The following is a 16723-nucleotide window of genomic DNA, read 5'->3' as shown; positions in this document are numbered from 1 at the left end:
GGGCTCGATAAAGGACAGAAATTGTATGGACCTAACAGAAGCAGAAGATATTAAGAAGAGGTAGCAAGAATACACAGAAGAACTGTACAATAAAGATCTTCATGACCCAGATAATCACAATGGTGTGATCACTCATCTAGAGCCAGACATCCTGGAATGTGAAGTCGAGTGGGCCTTAGAAAGCGTCACTACGAACAAAGCTAGTGGAGGTGATGGAATTCCAGTTGAGCTATTTCAAATCCTGAAAGATGATGCTGTGAAAGTGCTGCACTCAATATGCCAGCAAATTTGGAAAACTCAGCAATGGCCACAGGACTGGAAAAGGTTAGTTTTCATTCCAATCCCAAAGAAAGGCAATGCCAAAGAATGCTCAAACTACCGCACAACTGCACTCATCTCACATGCTAGTAAAGTAATGCTCAAAATTCTCCAAGCCAGGCTTCAGCAATACCTGAACCGTGAACTTCCTGATGTTCAAGCTGGTTTTAGAAAAGGCAGAAGAACCAGAGATCAGATTGCCAACATCTGCTGGATCATGGAAAAAGCAAGAGAGTTCCAGAAAAACATCTATTTCTGCTTTATTGACTATGCCAAAGCCTTTGACTGTGTGGATCACAATAAACTGTGGGAAATTCTGAAAGAGATGGGAATACCAGATCACCTGACCTACCTCTTGAAAAATCTGTATGCAGGTCAGGAAGCAACAGTTAGAACTGGACATGGAACAACAGACTGGTTCCAAATAGGAAAAGGAGTCCATCAAGGCTGTATATTGTCACCCTGCTTATTTAACTTATATGCAGAGTACATGATGAGAAACACTGGGCTGGAGGAAGCCCAAGCTGGAATCAAGATTGCCGGGAGAAATATCAATAACCTCAGATGTACAGATGACACCACCCTTATGGCAGAAAGTGAAGAGGAACTCAAAAGCCTCTTGATGAAAGTCAAAGTGGAGAGTGAAAAAGTTGGCTTAAAGCTCAACATTCAGAAAACGAAGATCATGGCATCTGGTCCCATCACTTCATGGGAAATAGGTGGGGAAACAGTGGAAACAGTGTCAGACTTTATTTTTTGGGGCTCCAAAATCACTGCGGATGGTGACTGAAGCCATGAAATTAAAAGACGCCTACTCCTTGGAAGGAAAGTTATGACCAACCTAGATAGCGTATTCAAAAGCAGAGACATTACTTTGCCAACAAAGGTCCATCTAGTCAAGGCTATGGTTTTTCCTGTGGTCATGTATGGATGTGAGAGTTGGACTGTGAAGAAGACTGAGCGCCGAAGAATCGATGGTTTTGAACTGTGGTGTTGGAGAAGACTCTTGAGAGTCCCTTGGACTGCAAGGAGATCCAACCAGTCCATTCTGAAGGAGATCAGCCCTGGGATTTCTTTGGAGGGAATGATGCTAAAGCTGAAACTCCAGTACTTTGGCCACCTGATGCAAAGAGTTGACTCATTGGGAAAGACTGATGCTGGGAGGGATTGGGGGCAGGAGGAGAAAGGGACGACAGAGGATGAGATGGCTGGATGGCATCACTGACTCAATGGACGTGAGTCTGAGTGAATTCCAGGAGTTTGTAATGGACAGGGAGGCCTGGCGTGCTGCGATTCATGGGGTCGCAAAGAGTCAGACACGACTGAGCGACTGAACTAAATTGCTATAACAATGATCCTAAATTATAGGCAAAGGAACCTTTTACCTAAAGATGCCATAATGCTTTATAATCATCTCATGGAGCGGTGGCAGAAAAAAAAATCTCAGAGAGGAAATTATAATTCCTACTTAAAGATACAGAAACAGTAACCCAGGAAGGATGGAGAAAGTTATATCACATTGGTACAGATGCATGCCCTATTAACAATGGGAGGTGGTGGTGGTTTAGTTGCTAAGTCATATCAGACTCTTTGTAGCCCACGGGGCTCCTCTGTCCATGGGATCTCCCAGGCAAGAACACTGGAATGGGCTGCCATTTCCTTCTCCAGGGGATCTCCAGACTCATGGATTGACCCCGTGTTTCCTGCATTGCAGGCAGCTTCTTTACTGACTGAGCCACAGGGAGGCCCCATTAATGCTGGAAGGGACCCTAAAGGTTGTCTCTTTCAGTGAGGATTTTACACATGTTATTACACAGACCTGGAACTGAAGCAGATTACAGAGAGTGGAGTGGACTGTGGCTAAGTACTTGAGGATGCATGTTCCCTAAGCTGTACATTTACTCCCCATCTTCTATCTTAACCAGAGTAACTCCAATGATTTGTTTTGGGTAGGGTGCTTTTGAATAAGGTTTCCTTTTAAGAAAAGATTCCAGCTTTTTTGTTTTCTTTTATGTGAACACTGCTGGTCTACTTCAATTCCCTCATTTTATTTTTTATTTTTATTTTTTTAAATTTTATTTTATTTAACTTTACAATATTGTATTGGTTTTGCCATATATCAAAATGAATCTGCCACAGGTATACTCATGAGGTCAAGGAGTCAGAGCAGAGCCAAGATGAGAACTGGGAAAGCCAGATACTTGGTCCTGAACAAGATAATTTTCTCTGAAATCCACTTCAGTCTCAACAAAAGCTCTCATGGTGTTCTTTTTAGTGCCTTGTCTTAGAGAGAAAATTATACTAAAGTAATAGAAATAAAACTCCTGGTAACAATGAATTACCCTAAGCACTGGGGACGTGATGCTTCCTAATCCCCATGTTCTAGAAAACTTTGAAATCAGACATGACTCATATTGTAGTTGAGAAGAGTTAGAATATAATTATATAATAATTATACTGAGACTATTGAGCTGGTAATAGATTCCAGGCACAGTACCAGGGATTTCTTACATGCATCGTTCCATTTAATCCTCACAATAACCCCAATACAGAAATACATTGTACAAGCAGAAAATGGTTTAGATGAGCCTGCCCCTCACTGCTACATGTAATCCATATTGGAGACCTCTAATGCTATAAGTATTGGAGAGCTGTGATAAAACCTGGGTTGGCCTGGCCTTGAAGAAGCTTCTTAGAATCTCTGAAAAGCAGAGGCTTACCCAGGTGGTGGCCTCAAACATTTTGAGGTCCAGTGGGTCTCCCTGGATGGTCCCATCGAGAAGGATCAGAGAGTGGCAGCTGGTCATGGCTGCATACAGTGGGCCCCATGGCAAAGTCCTGCCTGAGGTAAAGCTGTGGACTTCCTGGAAACTAAAGGAGAAAAGGGAAAGGACGTTAGTCCTCTTCCTCCAGGCCAAAGTGAAGCTTCTGGAGGTAACTATCTTTTAAAAATATAAGTTAATATGCTTTGTTGCATACTCAGTTTCTAATCCCCTCAAATGAATAGTGTTTCATTCAGCCATCATCCTTACATGAGTTCAGTGAGCATGAGAAAGGTCCTGAGGTTCTTTCAAGCTCTTTCTTCCCTCTTTTCCCTATGCCCCTCTCTGGCACTGATTTAAATCCAGAGGTATAGAAAGAGCTAGAAATATCACCCTTAGTTCCAACTGCATCTACTCCCACCTGAACTTCTGGACCCACTATTTCCTATGCTATTAGACAGAACAGGCTTGCTCATACTATAGCTTCTTATGTATATATCGCCTTCAATCTATCCTTCAGGGTAGGGTTGTTTCTTCCATATCTCTCTTCAACATATCTGATGTTTGGTCCACGGCAGACAGTTGACAAATTTAAGAGTAAATAAATGAATGAGTTGGTTACTGGAGATTTGAAAGACCATAATGTTAAATAAATGACAAATTTAAAAAACATTTAGAAAAGGACACTGCATTTTCCTCTTCTACCCTGGAATCTAGGGTCTATATTGCAGGCATCATTTCCATCACCTCCTATAGAAGTGGCCTCATTTAAAAATTTACCGAGACACAACTCAAACGTCACATGCAGGGTTCTTTCACTAATTCAGAATTGAAGTTACCAAATTTGGCCTTGGGCCTATGAAAGGATATCCTCTCACTGGTCAGGCCCTTCTTACACGTGTTGCACAGTAAGTGGTTTACAAAGCAGTCTATCCTGCTTGGAGAATCCCGAGTAGCAGAAGGTGCTTCCCAGATTGAGGCCAAATCTGTCTCCTGGGACCAGTCAGAATTTACTTGCCCATCCTCCTCCATGTGTCCACTTCTTTCAGATTTGTGGGCCAACTTGGTTGCACACACTGTATTACTCCCTTCCTCTGGGATTACACAGGAACCTCTAGCTGTGCCTTCAATATACAGTTTCCAGATCTCTGAACTTCCTATTTACTCTTTCTTGGAAGAGTTTGTATTTTTCACTTTTTGTCATACTTGGTCTTAAAATTTGGTCTTCAGAATCAGACTATTATTTCTCATGATATGGACACTGCGCTTCCCTTGGTTGCTCTAGCCTTTTGTTCCTGAAAGCAGGGACGGCAGAATATTAACTCATAACCTAAGCCATTTTTCTTCCTGGCTTCCTCATTCAAGCTTCCTTAAGAGCTCAAAAACCCTTTGACTGATTACTGACCTTGTTGATGGTGGTATCTATTATTATACTGAAAGTTCTAGTACCTCAGCGGTTCCAATGTGTCCCTGGTATTTTAGTAAACAACTAAAAGGAAGCAATCACCATCAGGGATTAAAACAGGTTCTCAAGCTCACACTGTGCAGCAAATAGATCAGGAAAAAAGAATCTTATTTTTAACACAGCACAAAAACTGTCTTCCATATGTAATTCTGAATACATACTATATTTCTGAGGATTGGGCCAGACTCTGATTTGTACAACAAATAAGTAGAATTCTGTCATCCCAGTCCTTGAATTTTTATTTGAGTGTTTATCATTTATCAAGATTAGGTAGTCAGGTAGATTTCCAATGGTTTTGAAGTACCTGGCACATTGGGAAGGCCCTCTTTGGAAAAGATAAGAATTATTAGAAATGATCTTACATTTTACAATAATATATTTAATAGCTTTAAATCAAGTGCTGACTTCTTACTTAGAACTCATTCTGTTTTCTCTTATTCTATTAATTAAATCTGTCATTTTTTTAAAAATGAATTGCTCTTTTAGTCACTTGGAGCCAACTTTGAGCATTTGGAGAAAGGAAGGGACTGGGAAAGAGAGTGACAGGCTGAATTAATCCATCAATAATCTAAATATTATATCAGCTAGTTTTATTAAATTTGACAAATCACTTTTAGAAACAGAAAGTTTAAAAAATTTTGTGACTAAGATGATGTTAATTCAATAAGCAGAAGAACATTCGAAAGACAGAACATACTTAGTTCATTTTAGATAAACAAACATTTACTGTGTATCTACTGTGCATGCCAGCTATAGAGCTATATGTCACTAGGGACAAATTTAATAAATAAGAAAACGTGCTCTCTAAATCCTCACATATTTGGATAAATGCATGCTTTTTATAGAAGCTGAAACAGAAAAATACTAATAAGCAAGACTGGCTATATATCCAAATCTACCTTTAAAAGAAAAAAAAAAACAAAAACGAGAAACTTTACCACATACAACAACCTTCTTCTATAGACTAAAATGGCTAAAAGCACCAGAATCAATTTTTTAACCCAGGAAATGGATTTGTATCTTAATAGTATATTAATATGAAAATGTATTAAATATATATAAATAAAGTATATTATGGATAAGTCACATGCATTCGCATAATGCAGAAGAATGTATAAAATGTATGTATAAAATGCTTCGTGACTTACATTGCAAGTATGAGAGGGAAGCATTCTCATTAAAAAAACAAAACCTGAAATCAACTATTGTTGCTGTTGAGTTGCTAAGTTGTGTCTGACTCTTTGTGACCCCATGGACCGTAGTCTGCCAGGCTTCTCTCTCCTTGGGATTTTCCAGGCAAGAGTACTGGAGTGGGTTGCCATTTCCTTCTCCAAGGGATTTTCCTGACCCAGGGATCGAAGCCGGGTCTCCTGCATTGCACGCGGATTCTGTACCATCTGAGCCAAGAAATCAACTATACCTCCATTTAAAAACAAGCAAACAAACTCGAAACCTGAATTTGTCAAATGTTCATGTTCAGATCAGACTGGAAGTTGTAGTGGGAAGAAAAAGGAGGCTGTGAAACAAACTCAAATGAGAGAGGCCCAGGAGAGGGACAGGCAACAAATCTTTACTCCCCTGAGTTTAAAATTGTCAAAATGGAATCCTTTCTGGCCAGAAAAAGAGGACTTTCCAGAAGCCAGAACTATAATATAAAGGAAAATGAGGTACACTAGCTGTGGTTCCACAGATATTCCTCATACTGAAATTCGGTGTCTGCAAGTCAGGGCCATGCTCCTCCTAGCACATGGAAAGACTCCAGTTCGTGCTATGAACATTAACTCCTTGAAGGACAGTGTCCAGGTGTTGCCCAAATGATGTACACTGGCCCCTGACTAATATGCTGACAGCTAATCACACATTAGCAAGATGAATGCAGTGTCAAAACGTGCCCTTCAGTTCCTGGGTTCCGTGAGAATCCTGGGGCTGGGACAGGGGTGGAGGGAGGATGCACATTTTAGTGAGTTTGGAAATAGTGAAGAAAAGAAATTAAATGAAGTTTGGCCATCACTCTAGCAATCACTGATCACCAAAGCCAGTGCCAGAACCTCTTCTTTACTAGTGTTCAGGATAAAACTGGGAAAGAGGAAATGATAATGCATTTGGTCCCGAGTACTTACCCGTTCCCATCACAAGGCACGACTCCCCAGAGATCCAAGCCATCCCTTGTTAAGGTGCCTGTCTAAACAGAAACAGGAGCTCACTTTACTCTGAAGACTCAGCAGCCCATAGTGACACCAGTAAGTTATGCTTTAACAGGAAAATGTATGTCACAAACCCATGGTCAAGCTCAGCACTTGGGGAATGACACAGTCAGATGGGTATCTGGAATCCTGGGTGGAAGCTTTGATGAACTCACACCAGTTGTGGGACAAACTGGCACTTAATCTCTTTGAACTTTAGTGTTCTCCGAGATAAAGGGAAGAAAACAGTTACTGCCTACATATTTCAGAGACCTGTTTTGAGAATTTAATGAAAGACTGAATGGATGGGAGAGGCATTGGTAAGCCTGCTCTGAGAGCTAAAAAGTGTGTCCACTGACATAGGTAACAGACTTGTGGTTGCCAATGGGGAGGTGAGGTGAGGGGGACAGACTGGCAGCTTGGGATTAGCAGCTGCAAACTATTACATATAGGATGGATAAACAGAAGGCCCTACCGTATAGCACAGGGAATTATGTTCAGTGCCCTCTGAGAAACCATAATGGAAAAGAATATGAAAAAAATGTATTTGTATAACTCAGTCACTTTGCTGTACAGCAGAAATTAAACACAGCATTGTAAATCAACTACACTTCAATAACTTAAAAAAAAAATGGGTGAGTCCCAGCATTTATAGCAGAAGTTAAAAGTACGTCATCAGAAATAATAGAAGTATAATTTTTCACTGTTCTAAAGAAATAGTTTGCTATTTTGACATCTATTTGTTAAAAAGGTGTTTGTTAGTATTTCTCTTAGTAAAGTGATGAAGAGTTTGGACTGGCTTAAAACGCTGGCTGTGTGACCTGGGCCAATTATTTAGTCCCCTAAACATCAGAGTCCTTATCTGTAATGTGGTCATAATCATATAGGGTTGTTGAAAAGATTAAATGAGATAATATAGTGTTGAATGCAATGTCTGCAAAGAGTGAGAGCTGAGAATAATGAAAATTGTTCACAATTATTACTTTTTATTCAAATTCATTTCACAATTATCTTTCCCACCCCTGTTTCCCTTTCCAAGCTCAAGGCTAATATGATGCTAGAAACAGAACATCTTTCTGTGTGATGCTAGCTTGATCACAAATTAACTTTGACATGGTGGCACGAACCATATTAACCTTCTGTTCTTCGTAAATCTCTTTGATATTCCAGTAATTATAAAATACAGCTCTGATCCCATTAAGTCTCTGCTATCCCAGACCTTCCCAGTACTGTTTAATGGGTACGGAGTTTCAGTTGGGGAAGAGAGAATAAGTTCTGGAGATGGATAGTGATGATGGCTGCATAGCAACATGAAAGCACTTAAAGCCCCTTAAAAATGATTAGCATGGTAAATTTTACGTTATAAATCTTTTGCCACAATAAAAAATCAGTAAATGGAAGGAAACAATAAAAAAGAAGAAGAAAACACCTTCAATGAATAGCTCTCCACTATCTAAAATGTATATTAAAATTTCTTAGCCAGATATTCCAGGTCTACAACACCCTTTCCCATCACTAAGGTTCTGCTCTGATCAAAGTCACTCTGTTCTCTCCCGACTCCATGCGTGGGCATGGAGTGTGGGCATGTGAATGTGGATTCACATGACTATAATGTCTACGAATTGTTTATCTTAAAAAATTTTTTTGTATATATTATGACATTTGACATGCAAAAGGACTTTCTCTTTTACAATTTATTTTTCATTGCCAAGACAGTGGTTTACATTATATTATAAATAACATTATATAAGTTTTGCCAACATTATACTTCTATTTCAGTATGATCACCACCAAAATTTTAATTTAGGAAACCTTCTGATGGAGAGACTGCCTCCTTGGAGCCAGCCAGTTCTTAGAGATAGCCAGGGTCTCAGCCAAGAATATGCCTTTGATATGCAAACTAACCAGTCAAGAGTCATACCTTCTCTATCTGGCCACACTCCCCTGGAAACATCACCCCAGGGCCAGCTACTAGACAACTAGAGGTCAATCCTATAGACCAAAACCCATCAACATCATTCCAAATAGCTAGTTGTCATCTATGTACCCTGCCCTGTCTTGTATTTCCTGCAGAAACTCCTTTATAAGGGCCATAACCTGAGCACTCCCCTCAATCCTCCTTTCCTCCCTGATCAAAATCTGGCATTCCATCTCTGGCCCTGCCTGGTAGGACATACCTCTTCTGTCGGGGAACTGTAACATTAAACACATTTTTCAATGGCATTTTCTGCCAGCAGCCACTTAGTCACCTTTATAAATTAAGACACGGGTACAAAACAGCCCTTCATTTCCATCTTACCCTCTTATAGCTCCCACCTTCATACCAGCATGTGTATACAGATGAAAAGAATATATTCAGGAGAAGGCAGAATAAGAGGCTGGTTGGGAGTAACTGGTATGGGATCAAGGATTATTTTAAGCAATTTACTGCAGATGGAAAACTATAGAAAAGAAAGATTTCCTGGGGATTTATTTTAACCCAGTCTCATAGTAAGAGACAGCTAAATAAACATTTTCTTTTTTATTCATTCATTAAGTCAATGAATATTTATTGAACACTGACTATACGCCAGGTAATAATATTAGCATTAGGGATACAGTAGTAACCATAGTAAAAGGTTTAAATTTCGTATGACGGTTTTGACTATAGAGGGACAGAATGCTATTTTAATTCATTGAGATTCATAGAATATTGGAGCTGGAAGAATCCTAAAAGATTCACCTACTCAGTTCCTACTTTCCCTTCTCTAAACCCTAGAATCTGAGATGAAGAGATGTATCTGTCCTAGATGACATATCCAATCAGAGACAAAATGAAATCAGGTACCCAGTACCCACATCCAAGGTTTCCTGCCTCACAAGAATGTAAAGCACCTGTGCATGATGACAGTGATGATAAAAATGGCGCCGAGGGTGATGATGAAACACACATACCTTGTCAAAGCAGACCAGGTTTAATTGTCCACATACGTTGATCCTCTGGGGGCTAATGCAGAAGATGCCTCTCTTCTTCAGCCTCCTCTGGGCATACATAATGCCTGTGGTCAGAGCAGCAGGCAGAGCGGGAGGAACTGCAATTGTGATGACGTCAAGGGCTTTCTTCACTACCTCCCCAGGAGTTTCCTGGGAGGACAAAGTTAGCTATTACAGATAAATCCATTGTGAACACTTTAATGCGCATGACTTTTCCCCTCCTCTTTATTTTCTATCTTGGTACAGATTTCTAGAAATTATATGAGCTGGCCAAATGTGGTTTAAAGAGAATGAACGCGTTTATTGGCTTTCTCTATATTTTGCCAAAGTGTAATGAAAAAGTCTGTAACAATTCATACTGCTACCAGCGGAGAACAATGTACCAGTTTGCCACGACCTTATCAACATTGGTTTTTATTTAAAATTCCTCACTTAACAGCTATAAAATACTACATTATTGGAATAAACATATTCTTAAATTGAAGATGAAAAAATAGAGTAAGGCAAAATCCAAGAGTAGAGGCGTGTTACTATCTCCATAAACACAGTGTTTTATCCCACTGGATCCAATGGCTATTATGGAGCTTGGTGATCAACTGCTTATATTGGGGATCTGGAAATATATAGGCAGGTTTCAGCATTTGGCTTTGTTTTCCCAGGTTTGAAAACCACCCCTTAGATTAAGGTCAACAGGAGAATAAGAGACACTATATAAATAAGTCTACATACATTGTACTAAAAGAACGAAAGCAGCTTACCCCACTGAGCACATAGATGCACAAAGTATAGATCATCCCAATGGTGGCTGTCCCTACGAGGCACAGGAGGAACCTGATGGCATCTCTGTAGAGCTTAAAATTCATCGGCTTGGGGTAGAGAATGGATCTCACGAGGTCTCCCTTTGCGGTGTTGAATCCTGAAGCAGTAAACACACACCTCACACTCTCAGGATGACAAATCCTTCTGCTAGTGCTCTTCTAATCTTTAACAGGGCCTTTGTTTCCTCTAGAGAAACTTAAACAGTGCTTAAGCCCAAACACAATTAAAGGATGATTGGCAAAATACCTAAATGCTAGAATGAATATATCCTAGCTCTTTCAGAGCCTATTCCTCTCTGGCTTTCCTTCCTTTTATATTTCTAATTTAAGTGCATCCCAGAGATAGTAAAGCACCCTATGGGGGCAGAGCGCAGCTTTGCCAAATATAGCTTCATTTTAAGGAAAGGACTTGTAAGTGTGCACATACACATGTGTGTATGCGTGCACACACACAGAACACTTGAATTTAAATGGTCCAGTAAATACAGATGGATTCAACTTCTAATGCTTTTTATCATCAAGTTTTCAATTTCTAGTCCTGCATGGAAAAAACTTGGGGTTTGTTCTTTGGGTTTGAAAACCTAAGCTCTAGGTCCTGCTCTGTCAGTGACTGGCTGTGTGAGTTTTTTTTTTTTTTTTTTAAGAAAAACTTGACCTAAATTGTGTGGGCTCCAGCCTATTCATGTACAAAGTGAGGACAGGCATCTTTGTTCCACTAATTTGATATGTGGAACTAGCTTCGGAGAAGGCAATGGCAACCCACTCCAGTACTCTTGCCTGGAAAATCCCACGGCCGGAGGAGCCTAGTGGGCTGCAGTCCATGGGGTTACCAAGAGTCAGACACAACAGAGCAACTTCACTTTCACTTTTCACTTTCATGCATTGGAGAAGGAAATGGCAACCCACTCCAGTGTTCTTGCCTGGAGAATCCCAGGGACAGGGGAGCCTGATGGGCTGCCGTCCGTGGGGTCGCATAGAGTCAGACATGACTGAAGCGACTTAGCAGCAGCAGCAGCAGGAAATAGTTTACAAATTACAAAGCACGTGAATAATACTTATTGTCACCAGTGTTATTGTTCTTACTAAAAGGTATATGCCATAGTTAAATTCACATTTTAAATATCTCTATTTACATATATGGGGTTTGTCATCTAAAGACTGCTCCTTGCCTAATTCATTTAAAGCACTAGATAAATGGAGTGAAAGTATTTCATGAAAATAATAAAATGCAGGAGGTGCTAACTAACCTGTCTGCAGTACCACTGCTTTCACAGGGCTGGAGCAGGCCCCCTTGGCCTGGATAACCTCCGTTCCACAGAAGAGGACATGCCGCTTGTACTCCCCTTCACTCTGTGTTTTCCAGGGCACTGAGCCATCCACCTTAGGTAATGGAGTTTTAGTGACTGGAATACTTTCTCCTACAGAAAACAAGCATCTCAGTTTGTGAGGTGGGAGACCTTCATTCATTTAAATCCTGCATTCACCAACCCATCACATGCCAGGCATTTTTTGTGAGCTTGTCACCTAGCAGGAACAACCTTTGGTATAGATGATATAAGGAGAAACACAGTTCTTGTGTTTAAGAAGTTTGTAGTCCAGAGAGGGAGACAGCCATTAAAAAAATTAAATACAATGTCATGTTAGAAATACTCTAAGTCTTATAAAACCAAACAGGGATGCTGAGATAGATTGGAAACAACCATTTAGGGAATAGCAAGTTGTGCAGTCTAGAATGCAGGGTCTGGGGAGTAAGAGGTCATGAGAGCTATGTAGGAGCCAAGACTTGGAGAGCCCTGCATGCACACACTTGAGTGTTTAAATCCCTTTCATTAGGCACTGGTGGCAGGAGAGAAATAGGGAGGTATCTCGTTGTCCGATTCAGGAGAGTACTATCACATTTACATACCAGAGAGTGTATTCTGTCTTCAATACAGGGAATGAATTGGAAGACTGATGAGGTTGCAGACTCATACAGTTGGGAAACCATCGCAAGGGTCCCAGCTGAAGAGGACAAGGTCTGAACTATGGCAGCTGACAGTAGGAGCAGGAAAGAACTGGTTTTGAGAAATAAAAAAGTGAGCAGCTACCAAACTTGGGGAGATTTTTATATTGGTAGATCATAGTGACAGAGGAATTTTAAGTGGCTTCCTGGTTTCTGACTTGAAAGAATGAGCAGAGGGAGGGTATTAATCATTAACACAAAGATTGTTGGAATCCTTGTAGGAGGAAGGAGGAACTGCCTTTTGGTCTCTGAGTTAAAGATGACTTGTGGAAGGACCATGGCGAGTTGCTTTGCAGGCAGTTAATTTATTTGGGTCCTGAGCTCAGGGGAGAGGTCTTGACTGGAGATATTTAGTCCCAGTTCATCACCCTATAGACAATAATTACAGCTATGGGAAGAGACAAGATTATTTAGGGATCACATGAAAGATGAAAAAAGAAAAAATCAAAGAACCCTGAACAGCTTCAGAAATCGAAGAGGTGGAGGAAATGGAGCCACACAGGACACTGGAGTATTATTCAGAAAGAGACAGTGCTATCTAGGAAGGTTAGAGAGACGTGTTTTCAGAAGGAAGAGGTGGTCAGAATAGTCAAATGCCACAGGTCGGCTAAAAAGATGAGAAATTTAAAGAATCCATTGGATTCGCCAATTGAGACTTTAGCGACTTTCGCCAATGTACTGGGAAGGGCAGATTTCAGTGGATTGAAGTGCTAATACAAGGTGGTGAATGAATTGTGAAAGTAAATAATAGCGCCTGTTCTGAGAAAGCTCGTTAAAATCCTCTACCTCCATTCATAGAAAGGATAATATAAAGTCAGGGATATGTCCCAGTATACTAGAGCTGCTTTCATGAGGAAAATGATATTTGGTATTGTAAATGTCCCAGCACAAAGGGGTTTTTATCAAATCTATGGATTCCTTAGAGAAATAAACCTGACCTGTCACATCGTTTTTGTTTTTGTTTTTTTGTAAGTTCACACGGACTGTGTGCTGATGTCTGCATTTCATGCCTTCCCGGTCCACCAGGAGAAATGGTTTGATTTGGACTTTAATGGGAATCATGGTACATCAATACATTTACAGCCTCCAATTGCATCTCTGAAAAAGCGCTTGTGATTCTTACAGAAAGGCTGTAACATCTCCTCCTAACTGCATATGTGAGTTAGAACTCAAAGCACTGTGACCTTGAACAAGACCTTCTCTCTGAACCTCAGCTCCCATATCCCTGATATGACATCTCTCCAGCTCCATCATGCAATTGAAAAATGAAATCCAGGGACTTCCCTGGTGGTCCAGTGGTTAAGAATCCACTTTATAATGCAGGTGATGTGGGTACAATCACTGGTTGGGGAATTAAGGTTCCACATGCCTGGGGCAACTAAGCCCGTGTGTCACAAAGATCCAGCATGACCCAATAAAACATTCCAGGTGCCGCAACTAAGACCCGGTGAAGCCAAAGACATAAATATTTATTTATTTAAAATTAGAATAAATAACAATGAAAAGTAAAAATGAAACACAATTATTTAAAAATATCCAGTGTGCGTTTTCAAAGTAGCAGCTTTGGCAAATCCTGCATCAACCACTTTTCAACATTTTCAAACCAACCTAGAAAGAGCTTGAACTTGACCTGGGGCAGGAAGGGTGTTTCAGGATGTCATAACGGTTTTCAAACCATCTGTGTTTATCTGAAGATACATTTTATAGAAAAACACTAAACATAAAAGCCACAGGTGATTCTGAAACATCAAATGACCTTTAAAGGTTTTTAAATCTTTAAAATGACAGGATTGTAATAATCTTTTTTGCAGGAAAGAAATGCTAAATGCTCCAAAAATTAGGACTGTTATCGAACCTAGCATATAGAAATCAGTTTTAATTTGAACTCTCGGGTCTGTCCAGTGCAGGACTATTAGTAAGATTTGTGAGAGTAGGAAGGTCCCATAGCAGCCGCATGCTCTGCCATTATCATTCAGGAGAAACCTGGGAGAACCAGCGGAGGCTGTATGTGAGGCGACAGAACTGTACCTGTCAGCATGCCTTCATTCACCACACAGCTGCCATCAATCAGAATAGCATCACATGGCATTTGCACTTTGTTCCCCATCAGAATTAATAGATCTCCAGGCACCAGGAAGCGTGATTCTAGCTCCTGGACTCCAGCTGGAAGTGTGAGGAAACAAAGTTGAGTCAGGTTTTTTCCCACAAAAACACAGTCCAACATCTACCTAAATTGGAAATCAATGAAAAAGCAACCAAAGCATATATGAAAAGGAAGCAATTCCACAACATTGACTCTAAATCTGCAAACAATAAGAAAAAAGGTAATATATTATATTACATAAAATAAAGACCTTTGTGTGGCAATAAAAAAATAAATAGGCAGAGAAAAAACTAATGACAAATTCAGAGAACATGTTTGAAACTTACATTGCAGACAAAAGATTAATATTCCTCATAAAAAAAGAGTTTGAAAAAAAAAAGATGTAAAGCAAATGACTGTATAGCAAAATTGTTACCATATAATTCACATGCAAACAGACACACACATACATACTACAAGCGGCATGGTGTTTGAAAAGATATTTATTCTTACTCATAGTAAGAAAATTGAAAAATATATCCTTCCTTTCTGCCTTTTGTCCTTCTTTCTGACCTTCCTTTATTTCTTACCTTCCTTATTCAGTCCCAAAGCCCCAAAGCTACAAGCAGTTAAGCAAGATAGACATCCATGCAGGGGGCTAGGTAAAGTGGGGATAGGAGTGGTAGACCATTCCACATGGTGAAGCCTTAACTGGATGAGTGGGTGCTTACGTGGCTGGGTGCAGAGTGACAGAGCCCAAGGAGGGAGACAAGATCCCCATAGTGGCAGTGGCCTGTTTTGAGATATTGGAGTCCAGCCAGGTGAGAAAGGCAGGATTGATACTATAAGTTGATATAATGAGGCTGAAGAGAGACAGGTTTCTCACTGAAGAAAGGAAGTTATAAGAAACAGAAATAAAATCAGAATGAACTTTGTGGTACTGGACTGGAATTGGAAATGATAGTGTAAATGGATGATTTTCAACAGATAGATGGTAAAATAACATAGATGTGCATGTGTGTATATATAAGAATATATAAGCAAATATATTTGCTTGCCTTTTTCTATATGTAGTTTCTCTTAATTCTGTTCTCTGAGAGGGGTTGTGAGCAGTGAAAACCCAATAATGAAAAAGAATGTAAAAGGCTCTACACTGAGAACTATAAGATATGACTGAGAGAAATCAAAGAAGATTAAATGGAGAGATAGCATGTCCATGGGTCACAAGGCCCAAATTTGTTACATACCAATTTTTCACCAATTGATCTACAGATTCAACACAATCCCAGTCAAACTTTTAGCATATTTTTTTTTGGTAGAAATCGACAAGCTGATTCTAAGAGTCATATGGAAATGCAAAGAGCCCTATATTGCCAAAACAACTCTGAAAAAGAACAAAGTTGGAGGACTAATGTTATTCTAAGACTTATGTAGTCACGTTATGTGGAATTAATATAAAGACAAGTAAATATTAGAATAGTAGAGAATAAGGAGTCCAGATAGATCCATTCAGGTGCAGGAAACTGACTTTTGACAAAAGTGCAAAGACAATTAAGTGAAGAAAGGATTGCCCTTTCAATATATGGTATTAGGACATTTTGGATATCTGTTTGCAAAAGATGAAAGTGAAATCGCTCAGTCGTGTCCAACTCTTTGGGACCCCATGGATTGTAGCCCACCAGACTCCTCCATCCATGGGATTCTCCAGGCAAGAATACTGGAGTGGGATGCCATTTGCTTCTCCAGGGGGATCTTCCCAACCTAGAGATCGAACCCAGGTCTCCTGCATTGCAGGCAGACGCTTTAACCTCTGAGCCACCTGGGAAGCCCTCCATTAGTCATTAGGAAAATGCAAGTTAAAACAACAATGAGATACTACCACTCACCTTTTTAAATGACTAAAATGAAAAAGACTGACCATACTGAGTAGTGGCAAGAAAGTGAAGCAACTGAAACTCTTACACACTGCTGGTGGGAAAGCACAATGGCACACCACTTCTGAAAACAGTTTTGCGGTTTCTTTAAAAGTTAAATATGGATTTGTCATATGATTCAGTCATTCTACAGTCAGGTATTTTCCCATAAGAAATGAAAATGCATGTCCATAGAAAGAATTGAA

General features: G+C 40.0%; 1 protein-coding gene across 2 annotated transcripts in view; it reads right to left on the bottom strand.

The window, feature by feature from the left end:
* The window catches only part of ATP13A4 (ATPase 13A4), a 125913-nt gene that overhangs the window by 42235 nt on the left and 66955 nt on the right, over window positions 1-16723 (bottom strand). For both annotated transcript variants that reach the window (XM_005903388.3, XM_070371637.1), the window contains exons 9-14: window positions 14550-14684; window positions 11767-11937; window positions 10460-10617; window positions 9663-9851; window positions 6666-6727; window positions 3039-3189 (exon numbers count right to left, since the gene is read on the bottom strand). In XM_005903388.3, coding sequence (XP_005903450.2) covers window positions 3039-3189; window positions 6666-6727; window positions 9663-9851; window positions 10460-10617; window positions 11767-11937; window positions 14550-14684 — 866 coding nt within the window. The remainder of the gene's footprint in view (window positions 1-3038; window positions 3190-6665; window positions 6728-9662; window positions 9852-10459; window positions 10618-11766; window positions 11938-14549; window positions 14685-16723) is intronic.

This window comes from Bos mutus, chromosome 1 (assembly GCF_027580195.1).
Source record: "Bos mutus isolate GX-2022 chromosome 1, NWIPB_WYAK_1.1, whole genome shotgun sequence".
Taxonomy (NCBI): domain Eukaryota; kingdom Metazoa; phylum Chordata; class Mammalia; order Artiodactyla; family Bovidae; genus Bos; species Bos mutus.
This window is presented reverse-complemented; position numbering and strand designations above follow the sequence as displayed.